The sequence below is a fragment of the Callospermophilus lateralis genome, chromosome 4 (assembly GCF_048772815.1).
Source record: "Callospermophilus lateralis isolate mCalLat2 chromosome 4, mCalLat2.hap1, whole genome shotgun sequence".
NCBI lineage: Eukaryota > Metazoa > Chordata > Mammalia > Rodentia > Sciuridae > Callospermophilus > Callospermophilus lateralis.
Genome location: NC_135308.1, coordinates 69,211,784 through 69,227,650, shown reverse-complemented (window position 1 = coordinate 69,227,650; position 15,867 = coordinate 69,211,784). Strand labels below are relative to the sequence as shown.

Below are 15,867 nucleotides of genomic sequence, written 5' to 3'. Positions count from 1 at the left end.
CCCAATGATCTTGCACTGGCTCCTTCCTGTACAGTTTCAGCCTGAGCCTGAAGTGAATTTTGACCAGAGGATGAGTCACATGGGCTGGTTATAATTCCTAGATCAGAGCCTGGTGGAAAGAGGCATAGAGGAGATGAAATCTGAGTTCTAGGTTCAGCTAATCCTCTTGAACTCCTCCTGTCTGCTGAGGCCTTTGTCTGAGGGATAAGTGAATGAGAACAAAGGATAAAGTTTACCCATTAATTGGCAAAGTTCAAGATACCTATTTCTATACCTATTTCTATGATCTATTCATTTGCTTTAAGTTAAGTTATGATTCTCAGTCATCTTACATTTCAGTTTTAGTATATTCATTGATAAGAAAAGGGAAGAATTTTGATTTTTTAAAAACAGATATCTGTTTGCACAGATCAATGATGGAAAAAACACCAAACTGTTTTATTCTTACTTTGCCATTAAATTGTATGGTATTTGACAAGGTACTTCTCAACCTATAAGCTTCTGCATTGTGTCTTGCATGTATTGAGGTGACTGTCTTTTTGTGATGGGCATCATTTTAAGTATATAAAAGAAAGCATATTACTGTTTTTAAAATGAACATAAATGAAAAGATCAAAACAAGACCTTTATCTTTACATAGGCATGGGTGAATTAGGTATTGAAGGTTACTAAAGGTTAATGTATCACAGCTGACTACATAGGTAACTTCATTTTCTAAATATACAACCTGTAAATACTTTGTAGAGCACATTTTAAAAAAATTTTTTTAGTTGTTGATGGACCTTTATTTTATTCATTTATTTATATGTGGAGCTGAGAATCAAACTAAGGGTCTCACCTGTGTGAGACAAGTGCTCTACCACTGAGCCACAATCCCAGCCCTGTAGAGCACATTTTTTAATAATAAAAAGCTTTTCTCACTATATGATTAGTACATGAAAATTATTATATCATAAAAAATAAAATAAAGGTCACCAAAAGTCCCACTGTCCTGAAATAGTCACTATTATCATTTTGTTGGTCATCTCTTTGATGTGTGTGTGTGTGTGTATGTGTGTGTGTGTGTGTATGTGTTTGTGATTTCATAGAAATGGGATTATAGCATACAATTTTGGAAACTTGTGTACCTTCCTCCCTTTTAGTGCCTCATTTCTGTTCCCAGATAGCTCAACTTAGTTTAAATTTCTCCATGTTCTTTCTGTTCTCAGTCTATTTATATATCTACACATATATAAATAGAGGGTCTTTCTGTTCTTGTCTGATATACAAAAATGGAGCTGTAATATACATACTTTGTAGAACTGTGTTAAATAAAAATTCTGAGTCATGATTGAGGAATGTCTGTTTATCATCTTTAGAGTACATTAGAGCATGCAAGACCTGAAGAGCCCAGCTGGGATGAAGATTTTGCAGATGTATATCATGATCTAATACATTCTCCTGCTTCTGAAACTCTTCTAAATCTGGAACATAATTACTTTGTTAGTATCTCAGAACTGATTGGTGAAAGAGATGTGGAGCTGAAAAAATTAAGAGAAAGGTATTTCACATTTCTTGCATTATCATAATTGAATATTATAATGTCATATATGATGACCTACAGAACAACTTGTTTTCATATTTTATAAAATTAAAGGATAAAGTAGAAAAATGCTTTAATATTAGAAATCAATTTTCTTGTATATTTAAATGTGTAATTTCAATTGGGACTATCCTTATAGACTTAGAGAACTTCTCAAGTGATTTATATAAATAAAATGTGCTGGCATTATATATTCTTATTTGCAACAAGAGGAATAGATTGAAGGCTCGCTAGTGAAGGCTTGCTTTACTCTGAGCACTGTGCCCTGTCTTTACCTTTATCTTTACCTCAACCCTATTGTTAAAGATGAGAAAAATCTTGGCTTAAATGCAGTAAGTAACTTGTCCAAGGACAGGATAGAATTTTAAACCAAGGAATCTTTAACTCCAAAGCTAGTAATCACTGTACCTTGTATCCTAGTCAGAACTTTCTCTTCATTGCCCTGATCTAAGTGCATGGTCTTTTAGTTCACTTTATAATCTTATTTACATTAAGAAGAAAAAAATAATTCTCACGTTATTCAAAGAAATTTTAGTCAGACTTGAATCCATTCTGTAGGGATACTTAATACAGTAGGAAATGATGCCTTTATGGACCACTGTTTCTTCAGAGTGAGTATAAACCTGCTAGTATTATTAATTTTAAATCATGGCTTTCCAGACTACCTCCTCATAATTCTATATATTGTGATATGAGTCAGGACACACTCTTCCTAGATAATCATTTTAATTTAGCAGACTAATAGCATTACCTTAAAACATTTATTTCAGACATTGGATAAATTTTTAATGTTACTGAGGTAAAATGTCTTTGGTTATGAAAGCATGTTAGGACAAAAATCACATTTATTTTTTGTGACTGATATAATAATTAATCCCGAAGAAGTAAATTTAAAATTATGTGCTGATTTGCTTCTGTTTCCCATTAGCTTCCCACTAAAAAGCATTAAAATGAGGAATAGAATAATCTTTTATTTTGAAGGTTATCATAAGTAAGAACATTTGAAATGCAAAAAACATATTAGGCAAATGGATTTAATATTGATCACAGGGGATACTCTCTTCTGGATTCCAGATTGGCAATTTTATTTTCTTGCATAGATTTGTAAGTTTTTATGGCAGTTCTGTTTCTGTGAACTATTTATTTTCCTATACCATAAAATATTAGAATGATCTCTTTTTTGAGAACAACATGATATTTTGAGATATTTGTACTCCTTTATGGGTTTCAGTTTGTTGACTAGCTAGGTCAAGGCAGTTTATTCCTTTCTAGATGGTATAGCTGCAGTATGGGTAGTTGCTGTCCGGTAAGCAGTTGAAGCTTTGTCCCTGGGGAAGACAAAAATTTTATTTTTTTCTAGTTTCTTATTATGTAGCCAATAAAATTTGTGAATATATTTTTTGGTAGTGGGTATTAAATCCAGGGGTGATTTACCACTGAGCTACATCCACAGTTTTTTGTATTTTTTATCTTGAGACAAGGTTTAGCTAAGTTGCTTAGGGCCTCTCACAGTTGCTAAAGTTACCCTTAAACTTTATCCTCCTGCCTCAGTCTCCCAAGTCCCTGGGATTATAGGTATGTGCCACTGTACCCATCTAGAACTAAATTTTTGAACATATAAAAATTATCAAATATCAATCCCATTGTTGATGTCCATGTGACATTCATGTTTGAATTTTTCTACTAAGGCCTTCAAACAATATAACCTTCAGTTCATTTTGAAATGGTTCTTAGATCTCAGGTTTTCTGAGACAGCACTCATTCTACATATTTTAGTTGGCCCTCTGTGTCTATGGTTTCAGCCAACAGTTGATCAAAAATATTCAGAGGAAAAAATTGCACCCATACTGAACATGAACAGTCTTTTATATTTTGTCATGATTCTATAAACAATTGAGTATGACAACTATTTGCATAGCCTTACTTTATAGTAGGTACAAGTTTTCTAGAGATAATTTAAAGTATACTGGAGGATGTACATAGCTTACGTACAAATACTACACCATTTTATATATATAAGGGTCTTGAACATTTTGGTATCTGGAACTAATCTCCCCTGGACCTCAGGGGATAACTAAATATTGGCAAACTCTGTCTTGGCTACCTATTACTAGTACTTTCTTTCAGCTGGTAAATTACCCTAAATTGCAACACACTTTGCTGCCTACTCACCACACGTCCCAGAAAACTCTGTATCTGGCCATCCACAGTTTATAATTATTCTTATAATCTAAATCAGAAGACTATTCCTACCCCACATGATTCTTCACATTTTGGGAAGCTGAATTAACCTACTAATTATTTTCCTTTATCAAAACTTTATACTTTTTCTATAATGGAAGTTTTTTAAGCAGGAATTTGTTTTATTTTATTGTTTGACTGTCCTTTGAAGAGACTTTTTGGTGGGGCTTTGCCTTTTACTTTTATTTTAAACATATAAATAATATTTAGATGCATCTATTTTATTTTATTTTTTATTACTTCTTACATACATGACAATAGTGGAGTGCATTACATTCATAATTTTTTGCATTACAATTCTTAATACACCTTTATACTACAATTTAATAATAACTTTTTAACAAGAAGTGTCTTATGTTACGATCACTTTGTGCATTTCCTGCATATAAGTCTAGATTTGTTCTTGCTTTCTCCTGTCCTCCCTGTATAATCTCTGTCTGGTACCCAGGATCCTTGGGATTTTTCATATTGTGATAGAAAATTTTAGCCCATAGAGAAGTCATTTAGAAGCTATGGATGATGATCATCATGTGATTAATGGCTTAAGAGATCATAACTTCCACATAATATATCAGAATATGAATCTAGGCTTTCAATCTCTATCTTCCGTGCAACTCCCCTTCTCCCTCTTTTTCCCTCCCACCTCTTTTCCCTATTTAGTGGTAGTCTTCTTCTCATGCTCTTCCTCCCCATCCCATTTTGGGATGCATCTATTTTAAAAGCAATTTTGTAGTTTATTTTCATATGTCCAAACTGTTAGCTTGACAAAGAAAAATAAGTTATCTTCTGCTAGAACAGTAATATTTATTGCAAAGGTGAACAGTATGACTTAAGGCAAATTGAAGTTCATTATGGAGGCTATGGAGGCTCACCCAGAATTTTGGTACTTAAGTCATTTATTATCCTGTTCATGAGCAGAAGTGACATGTTTTCTTATTTGTCCTTTAATTTTAATGCACTTTCAATATTTAAAAGATCTTTTCTCAGTATAACCTCATTAGAATTTTAAGGAGTTTTTTTCTTAAATGCCTTTCAAATAATGTGCAGGTCGCCGAGTTGTCACATCTGATATACTAAACCAATCTATATTTAGTATTTTATCTGAAATACAATAAAATTTCCTTTGGTTTTTATCATAGAATATAGATATATATTTGTATCATTTACTACATTATTAGCTACTTGAAGTTTGAACACACTTAGGATGAAATAAATATTCATGACATTTTATTTGTTGAATAATTCTTAACTTTTTTTCTTACAAGAAATTTGCTTTTTTTTTTCTTTCAGCAAACCAAATTCTAGATACGTCTTTCAACTTAAAAAAAAAATAGTAGTGATATATTTTATCCACTAGAGGGAACATGTGTAGTGGTAAAATATTAATGTAAAACCTATCAGTTTGTGTTTATAAACCATTTAGCAGTTATTTCTGTTTTTAAATAAAAATCTCACTTGCAAGCATGATCTTTACCTCATCTATAATAATTATTAAAAACATAGTAGGGTCACCAATATTAAACCTAATAATCTAATGATAATATTGAGTGACATTAAATTCTAGAAGGTATAGATAGAAATACATATTTTTATATAAATATATAATATGGTTGAATGTAATTTATCACAGTTTATTTAAATTAAATCAGTTTACTTAAACCATTGATTAACTTTTCCTCTAAGAAAAATCAATCTTAATTTCTACATTCTTAAATTATCATTAGATAACTACATTACATGCCTTTTTAAAGGTAATTTTGTGACTTAACAGTTTGACTCTTAGAACCTAATTGGCAGTTTCTGGATATAATATAGGCAAACTTTCAGAACTTGAAGTCATTTTAGTTCATAAACAAATAAAAAGAAAATCTATTTAAGCTAGAATTGCATACTATTTCTTTGAGGATTTCCAAGCATTCAGGGCACTTTCAGGTATTATAATTCCCATTCTTGGACATAATCCTATAAAATAAAAGTTTTATTTTCACTTTGTGAATCAGGAGTGGTCTTGAAATTTGATGAATATACTTACCTGATTTGCTAATTTATGTTTTAGACAAGGTATTGAAATGGAAAAAGTAATGCAGGAATTGGGAAAATCACTGACAGATCAGGATGTAAATTCACTGGCTGCTCAGCATTTTGAATCCCAGCAGGTGAGTGAAATATAAGAGCTTTTAGATATGTAGTTGTATTTTTTTTCCTTCCTTCCTTCCTTCCTTCCAGGGATTGAACCCAGAGGAACTTAACCATTTAATCACATTTCCAGCCCTTTTTTATATTTTATTTAGAGACAGGGTTTTGCTGAATTGCTTAGTGCCTCACTAAATTTCTTTTTTTTTAACATTTTATTTTTTTAAGAGTTGAATTATTTTATTAACACAGAAAGGCAATTTTCTTATTCATGTTCTCTACCATGCGGCCAGCGCAATGGTTTCATTAATGAGGTTCTTGGCATAAAAGTTAGCTAGCGAGATCGAAATAAACACACAGACTCAGTTACCTTTTTCTATGACCAGGTCCAAGACGGCTCCCCTCTCTGGTTCCCTCCACTAACCGCCCGGCAGGGCAGCAAGGATTACTCAGGGCTAGCAGGAGAGAGAGAGAGAGAGCACCCCAGGGAGTAGCCTTTTATTGGGGAGCAAGAAATTCAGGGGATAATTCCATCCAATGAAGGTTGAAGGGGGGGCCGCACTCCAAGGTCAGGGTCAGTGATTGGGCCTCCGGGGTCAGTGGTCAGTTACACCCCCACACGGACAGGTTCTCTCATCAGGAGAGGGCCGGGAAAGCTCCGACACAGCCAGAGCGCCTCAGACCCTAACCGGGAGTCACCCAGTCACGTGTGAGAATGGCTTCCGACATATTCCCCCTTTCTTTTTGCAAAAATGAGGCGGCGGTTCACTCTCTGGAGTTTCTGCATTCTTGTTCTGAAGACTCTCCATCCTACAATTACAACGCAATAAAGAATTAGCAGCAAAGAGAATAATCCAATAATGTACCAGGCCGAGTGTTTAAGAATATTTCCAGGGTTGAATCCATTTAACTCCTTTAATATTTGGTTAGCCAAAGAAGAAGGATCTGAAAAATCAGCTCTATTATTTTGAATATCTTGGATATGGTGATGAAGTTCCAGAATATCCAAGCTATTATTACTATTTTGCCAAATACCTAACAAATGGTTTTTAACCTTCTCCCAATCCCAGAGAGAAGCATTGTACTTGGCAGCTGTAACACACACATACTTATAATTAGCATGGCATTTAAGCCTTTCTTTAAATTTTAAGGCTGAAAGTTTATTACCTATGTCAATAACAGTTGCCTCTAAGGCGTTTAATTTAGTTTCAATCTTTTCATCAATATTTACTTGATTACGCAGAGCCTTGGAAGTATTTTGAGCTAAATTATTAAGAAATTTTGCATGCTGAATATTCTGAGACAATGTCAGAGACGCAGAGACAGTTGATGCAATAAAAGAGACTAGCGCCAAAACACCAACAATTATAACTCCAATAGCACGTTTAGGTCTTGCCAGCTGGGCATGAATTTGCTGTAAGACTTGTAAACCAGCATCAGCATACCATGGCTCTGAAATATTAGCAGGTAATAAAACAAAAGAGGGCTGATGAAGTATCAGCACTCCTTTTCCTCCATTATACCTAGTAATACAATTGGTTAGGTTACATTTTTTACAAGTAACAATGTATCTGTCATCTATCCATTTAACTTTTACATTTCCAATAATTAAAACATAAGGAGATTGGACACAAGCTCGTAAGCCATAGCAAGATCCCTCTTTACAGTTCTTGCCAATAAATCTTGGTAAGGGTTTGTCTGTAAAATGTAAGAATTCTGAGGCAGCAATTAAACGCCAAATATCCTTTTGAACACCACCTTTACTATAAGTCAAAATATTACTAACAAATCCTGCAGGTGTCATAGCAGAATTTCTTCGTAATTGTCTCTTATCAATTTTTGGAGACCAGTCTAAAATATACCCACTATTTTTAGACACCTTATGTTGTACAGGAAAGGGATTTATACAATCCATCCATTTAGGAAAGGTGCCAATCTCAATTGTAGAACTATTTGGACAGTGGTGTATCTGTGGAGGTTTTGCAGAAATGACTGGCTTATTATGGGAAAGTCCCATCTTAATTACTGATCTAGTATTAGGTTTTAAATCTCCATAAATAGAATTATTTGTCAGTCTAGGTCTACCAATTGCTGTCTTTTCTTCGAATGATACTTTCAGACAGCCAGCATGTTTATCGTGGGACCAACACAAGGGTAATTGGGCACTATAGCCAGAATAATTAAATCTAGTCACATGATTGGGAGTAATATGAGTATCTGTAAATCCTCCCATCATGAATGAGTCATTAGTAAATACTGGAATAGATTCTCCAGTCCACACAGCTGGGTGTACCAGGGGTGGATCTGGGAAATATGTCCAGTGTCTACTTGATCCCCCTTTACCTGACAGCCCAGTAGGGCAATTACTGTTGCTACCATCATCATTGGGGTCCTGTTTTCTCCCAGGTCTCGAAGTATTCGGGAAGCCTGGGTTGTTAGCTTCTTTACGTCTTTCCATGAAATCAGCTTTTTGGCTGGGTCAATCTGGTCTTTCTTCATCCTTTTCCGATATCTCCTCCTTCTGGATGGGGGCTCCTCTGGGTTGATCCTCAGTCACTTGAATCTGGGTTCTATCTCTTCCATGTCTGATAGTACGTTCAGGCACCCAAATAGGACGAGAAGAATTTTCTGGGAAAATACAAGCATGCCCTCTGCCCCATATAAGCACCGGGTCTGGGCCCTTCCACTGACCGGTTTGTAAATCTTTCCACAAAATTCTGCCTAAAGGGCCTGTTACTGAGGGAGACATTTGTCTCTCAGCAGCAGTGTGACCTTCTGCGTCAGTTTAAAAAATTTAGAACAAAAATAGCATGATTAAGGCTATTTTGGGGAGTCATAAGCCTATCCCCCCTTTTTAATTTTTGTAATTGAAGTTTAATAGATAAATGAGCTCGTTTTACAATGGCTTGACCTTGGGGGTTATAAGGAATTTCTGTTTTATGATTAATTTTAAACTCTTGACAAAATTGTTGAAAAGAAGAGCTCACATAAGCTGGAGCATTATCTGTTTTAATCTGCATAGGGCATCCTAAAACAGAAAAAGCTGCTAGGCAATGAGAAATTACATTTTGAGAATTTTTCTTAGTACGTGCTGTGGCAAAAATAAATCTAGAATAAGTGTCCACTATGACATGCACATAACACTGCTTACCAAATTGAGGAATATGAGTTAAGTCCATTTGCCAGATTTGATTTGGTTTTAATCCACGGGGATTTACCCCTGATGGCAGAGATGGAGTGTGAATAACACACTTAGGGCATTGGCTTACAATCTGACGAGCTTGTTCTCTAGTAATATTAAATTTTTTACGTAAGTTAGAAGCATTTTGATGATGCAAGGAATGGGAAGCTAGTGCACAGTCATATGAAGACATCTGTTGACAAAAAGCTACGAGTCTGTCAATTTTGTTATTACCTGAGGCTAAAGGTCCTGGAAGATTAGTATGAGCTTGTATATGTCCTATGAAACATGGATATTTTCGCATTAGCACTGCCTTTTGTAAATTATGAAATAATTTAAATAACTCTTGTGATGAAGTATACCCAATAACTGAAGTTTCAATATTTTTAGTAACTCCAACTGCATATAAGCTGTCAGAATAAATATTAATAGGTTCATTTGTAAAGTAAGTTAAGGCACAAATCAGAGCTTGAAGCTCTGCTCTTTGGGCAGAAGTATAAGAAGTTTGTATTACCTCTGTGTGAACACGACTATGAAAACCTGTTTTACCTGAACTTGATCCATCAGTGAACACTGATAAGGCTTCATCTATAGGATGGGCACGTACAATCTTTGGAAAAATAAGTGACGTTAATGATGCAAATTGTATAATCACGAGGATAGTGACTATCTATCTGGCCAGGAAAATCAGCAAAAGCTATTTGCCATGAGCTACAAGTTTGAAAAAGCCAATTAATCTGTTGAACAGAAAATGGAATAATTATGATATCAGGTTCAGATCCAATTAATTGTAAAATCCTAGTTCTACCCTTAATTACTAATTGAGCTGTAGAATCATGAAAAGGAATTAATGTTTTTTGAGGGGAGTGGGATAAATAAATCCACTCAATAACTCCTAATTTTTGCCATATAGCTCCTGTTGGTGTATGCTCAGTTGGAAATATTAATAAATACACCATTTCCTTAGGATCAACTCTAGTAAGCTGTGTTTTTTTAATTGCATTTTCAACTTTCCTTAAAGCTGTTTTAGCCTCTAAAGTTAGCTGACGTGGAGAGGTTGGAGAAGGATTTCCTTGTAATATCTGAAATAAAGGACTTAACTCAGAAGTAGTTAGTTTTAAGAATGGCCTCAGCCAATTAATATCTCCTAATAGCTTTTGAAAATCATTAAGGGTATGTAACTTCTTAATTCTTATCTGAAGATTTTGAGGACGGATTGTATGTCCTTGAATTATCTGACCTAGATATTGAAAAGGAGACACTTTTTGAATTTTTTGAGGAGCTATGCATAAACCCACTGCTGTAAGCGAAGTCTCTAACTGAGTAAAAATTTCTGAAAGTACCTCCGGATTAGCATGAGCCAATAATATATCATCCATAAAATGAATAATATATGCATCAGGAAAGCTACTTCTTATGGGATCTATCGCCTGGTCTACGTATTTTTGGCACAGAGTAGGACTATTACGCATTCCCTGTGGAAGTACTTTCCAGCAATATCTTTTAACAGGTTCCTTAAAATTAATTGTTGGGACAGTGAAAGCAAATCTCTCACAATCTCCAGGATGTAACCTTATAGAGAAAAAACAGTCTTTTAAATCTATTATCATCAAGCTATAATCTAAAGGAATGGCTGTGGGAGAGGGAAGTCCTAGCTGTAAGGATCCCATAGGCTGAATTGCATGATTTATTGCCCTTAAATCCTGTAGCAATCTCCAATTTCCTGACTTTTTCTTAATAACAAAAATAGGTGTGTTCCAAGGACTAAGCGTTGGCTCTATATGACCAGCCTGAAGTTGTTCCTCAACTAACCTATGAATTATTTTAAGCTTTTCCCCTGAGATGGGCCACTGAGAAATCCATATAGGCTCCTCTGTGAGCCAAGTGATTTTTTCAGCTGTCTTAGGGATCGGGGAAGTACTCAGGGCCCCTAATAAAAATTTTGGCTTGGAGCATTTACTAATCTTTGTCGTGGAGACTGGTGTGTAAACAGATACTCTTCCTGAAGGGTCTCCTTATCATCTCCAGGAAAATACCTCTGACTAACTTCCTCAACTGATCTCATAGAGTTAGGAGTAACTAATAATAATCCCATTTTGGTAAAAATATCTCTTCCCCATAGATTAGCTGGTAAAGGTTCTGTGTTATCGCCATTTTGAAATTGGGCTTTTAAGTCACGTGGCTGAGAAGAACTCTGAGCCCCTCTAGGAACCTCTTCCACATTTTCCTCTCCAGGAAGATCGTTTACCTCCTCTGGAGGACTCTCTAGGACCTCGGAGGTATCTCCTTTCTGATATTGCTCTCCATACTCTCCCTGCGGAGTAGCCTGATTTTGCAAGTGTAAATTTACATTTTTAACTTTGGGCCTGGCTCCTAGCGCCTTTGTTTTTAAGTGGCTTAAGGGAAAAGGAATTAACTTAGCCTCAGGCGGATTTTCCATTTGAATAGACTTGATGGCCCATTGAATGTCTTTTAGCAGGTCCTCAGGGGGCCACGAATTCTGGCCCGTATATTTAAAAAGACAAACTTCCAAAGCTGTCCAGGTTCTCTGAATATTATCTATGCCTCCAGGTAATTCATTTGAAAGACAGACCTTTTGTAACTTTCTTCCTAATTTCTCCCAAGTAAGTAAATTTGGAGATTCTTGTTCACAAAACCAAGGACAATATTTACCTACAATCTCTAAGAATTGTAATAACTGAGCTTTCTTTATCTGTTTTCCTTTCTGATTAATTATACTGTCTAAAATAGTTACATTTCCTTATAGGTAGAAGTTGAAATTTTTATTTTAATTAATTTAACGTCTCTTTCCTTCAATATCTTAAGGTACTTTTGTGACCCAAATTGTCACCACTTCCTTTTGTGACCCAAATTGTCACCACTTCCTTTATCTTTTACTTTTTTCTTTATCTTTATAGCACGCTCTTCCACTCAATCTAGCTAATCTAGAATGCCCCCCTCGTGGGCGCCAATTCTACCATGCGGCCAGCGCAATGGTTTCATTAATGAGGTTCTTGGCATAAAAGTTAGCTAGCGAGATCGAAATAAACACACAGACTCAGTTACCTTTTTCTATGACCAGGTCCGAGACGGCTCCCCTCTCTGGTTCCCTCCTCTAACCGCCCGGCAGGGCAGCAAGGATTACTCAGGGCTAGCAGGAGAGAGAGAGAGAGAGCACCCCAGGGAGTAGCCTTTTATTGGGGAGCAAGAAATTCAGGGGATAATTCCATCCAATGAAGGTTGAAGGGGGGGCCGCACTCCAAGGTCAGGGTCAGTGATTGGGCCTCCGGGGTCAGTGGTCAGTTACACCCCCACACGGACAGGTTCTCTCATCTGGAGAGGGCCGGGAAAGCTCCGACACAGCCAGAGCGCCTCAGACCCTAACCGGGAGTCACCCAGTCACGTGTGAGAATGGCTTCCGACAGTGTTCTACTTTGTTAAGGTTTTTCCACAAATTCTTTTTTTTTCTTTTTTTTATTTATATATGACAGTGGAATACATTACAATTCATATTACACATATAGAGCACAATTTTTCATATCTCTGGTTGTATACAAAGTATATTCACACCAATTCATGTCTTCATACATGTACTTTGAATAATAAGGATCATCACATTCCACCATCATTTCTAATCCCATTCTCCCTCCCTTCCCCTCCAACCCCTTGCCCTATCTAGAGTTTGTCTATTCCTCCCATGCTCCTGCTCCCTATCCCACTATGGATCAGCCTCCTTATATCAAAGAAAACATTGGGCATTTGGTTTTTTGGGATTGGCTGACTTCACTTCGCTAAATTTCTATAGCCAGCTTTGAATTCATGATCCTCCTGCCTTAGCTTCACAAGCCACTAGGATTACAGGCATGCATCACTGTGCCCAGCTTACTTTTTATTTATTTATTTAGTCACTGTAGTATAGCAATTTTATTTTTTTAAATTTTTTATTTGTTCTTTTTAGTTATACATAAAAATAGAATGCATTTTGAAATATTATACATACATGGAGTATAACTTCCCATTCTTTTTTTGTATTACAATTCTTATTACAAATATATACCACAATTTTTCATATCTCTGTTTGTATATAAAGTATATTAACACCCAATTCTTGTATTCATACATGTACTTTGGATAATGATGGCCATCACATTCCACCATCCTTGCTTATCCCCTGCCCCCTATTTATTTTTTACATAAAAAAATTAACCAGTTGGCACATTTTCTCTTTTAGGACTTAGAAAATAAATGGTCAAATGAATTAAAACAATCAACGGCCATCCAAAAGCAAGAATATCAGGAATGGGTAATAAAACTTCATCAAGATCTAAAAAACCCCAACAACAGTTCACTCAGGTATTAGTCATGTGTTGTTCTTATTCATATAAAAGTCTATTGTTAGTAATAGTTTATATTTACTATAAAGTTGAGCCTTGTTACTTGTATATATTTTAAGTTAACCACATTCAAGATAATTTTATGCTGTTATTCTCCATCTTTTATATAGACACTAAATGTAGATTATTTTGGAGCCAGGTGAGTGGTAACTAATTGGTCTAAAATAGTGATTTCACCTCTAGAACTTTAGCCTTCTAAACCTTTTAATTGTGTATACCTAAATACTACTATCTTTTATTTTTTTTAAATTGGTTTTGCTCAGTGCAATTAGCTTGCCTATGTTTCACTTATATTCTAAAAAGAGAGACTGACCTGTAAATTAAACAACACCATGTAGATTAAGATGTGCAGAAATAGAAGCACGTACAAGGTACAGAGATGTTAGGGGGGTTTTTCATAATTTATATCTTGTATGTCTCATGTGGCCTAAATAAACTGTATCACGTATTGCCCTAGAACTTAACCATGCCTAAATTACTTACTAGTTGTATGTACGTATTTTTGAAAATTTCTTTATTCTTTGAAATCCTAAAGTACATTAAGCTAGAAATACATTAAGAAAAATACAATAAACCTATTTACAGAACATGCTAGTATATGTTGTAAACATTTAAAAATAGCATTTTATTTATGTGATGTCAGTCTCCCACTAGTTTTGCTGTTATGGTTTGGTAATGAGTGTCACCTGAAAGCTCCTGTTAATGCAGGAATATTCAGAAGTAAAATGATTGGATTGTGAGATCTGAGACTAATTAGTCTATCCTAATTTGAATGGACTGTCTGGATGGAAATTCTAGGAATGTGGGGCATGGCTAGAAGAGGTATGTCATTGGGTATGTGCCCTGGAAGGGTGCATCTTCCCTGTGGCCCCCTTCTTCCCCAGTCTACTTCCTGACACTACTATGAGCTGAGCAGCTTTCCTTCAGTGTGCCTTTCCCCCATGATATGTTGCCTTACTTGGACCTAGAGCAATGGAGTTGACTATGTATGGACTCAGACCTCTGAAACCCTGAGCCCCAAACTAACTTCCTCCTGTAAGTTGTTCTTGTCAGGTACTTTGGTAACAGGAACTAACTAAAACACTTGGCTTGAAAGCAAGAATTATGTCTGTTTTGTTTGACTGTTTGTTAAACCACTATATACCAACCCCTTGCCAAGTATTTAGCTTTTTGGCACTAGCACATAGGACATGCTCAGTAAATATTTATGGAATGTATAAATTGACAGATGGATAGATTATCAATGAACTCTTCCCTGGTCCCTATATCACTTCTTACGTACTAAAACTATGTTATACTCTCATTTGCTTTATTGTTTTTCCCAAACTCTTGGTTGCAGTCTTCTAGGAACAATCCTAGATCCTCACTCTCCAACCAACCTTTTAAAAACAACAATTAAATAGACTAGAATAGAGTTGAGAAAGGAAAAAATGCCAGAGTGCATATGCATGAAACTTTATGTAAATGAATGTATATATTGAGCTAAAATATAAAACCTATACAGTATATTATAGACAAAGAAGTTGAAAGCAACTGATTTAAGGAAGCCAAAAAAGCCCCTTGCTACAAGTTATCCCTTACTTAGCTACTGTAGTTTCTGAAATTCAATGCATAGGATCAATTTCATTGTGTATTAGCCTCTAACTGTTGCTTTTGCACCTTCATTTTTCTTTTACACCTTCATTGACAACCCCCTTTCCTCATCCCAGCCCCTGTCAACCTGTTAGATTTCTGCCCTTATAGGTTTTTTTTTTTTCCAGCATGTCATATAAATGGAATCAAACTGTATGTAGCCATTTTTACCTTGCTTCTTTCATTTGGCATAGTATTTTGGGGATTCATTTATGTCGTTCTGGGTATTAGTGTTTCTTTCCTTTTAAAAAAATATTTTTAATTGTATATAGACAAATACTTTTATTTTATTTTTATGTGGTGCTGAGGATCGAACCCAGTGCCTCACACATTCAAGGTGAGCATTCTACCTCTGAACCACAACCAGTTCTTTACTTTTTATTATCTTTTAGTCTTCTGTTCATTTATTTATGTATTTACTCTGTGGTAGACATTTAGGGCATAGGTTGGGGCAATTATAAAATAAAGCCACTAAAACCAGTCATGTACAGGTCTTTGTATAGACATATGTTTTTATTTCCCTTACATAACTATCTAGGAGTGTGATTTCTAGGTCATATGGTGTTTGTTTATCTTCATAAACAACTGCCAGACTGTTTTCCAAAGTGTTTGTGTGGTTGTGCATTTCTCCCACTAATGAATGAGCATTCTAGATACTCCACATATTTGTCAATACTTGGAATTACTATTCACCATTCTAGTAG

General features: G+C 35.4%; 1 protein-coding gene across 2 annotated transcripts in view; it reads left to right on the top strand.

Annotated features, from left to right (window-relative positions):
* The window catches only part of Ferry3 (FERRY endosomal RAB5 effector complex subunit 3), a 41,906-nt gene that overhangs the window by 7,462 nt on the left and 18,577 nt on the right, over positions 1 to 15,867 (top strand). For both annotated transcript variants that reach the window (XM_076852557.1, XM_076852558.1), the window contains exons 4-6: positions 1,359 to 1,540; positions 5,880 to 5,979; positions 13,369 to 13,490. In XM_076852557.1, coding sequence (XP_076708672.1) covers positions 1,359 to 1,540; positions 5,880 to 5,979; positions 13,369 to 13,490 — 404 coding nt within the window. The remainder of the gene's footprint in view (positions 1 to 1,358; positions 1,541 to 5,879; positions 5,980 to 13,368; positions 13,491 to 15,867) is intronic.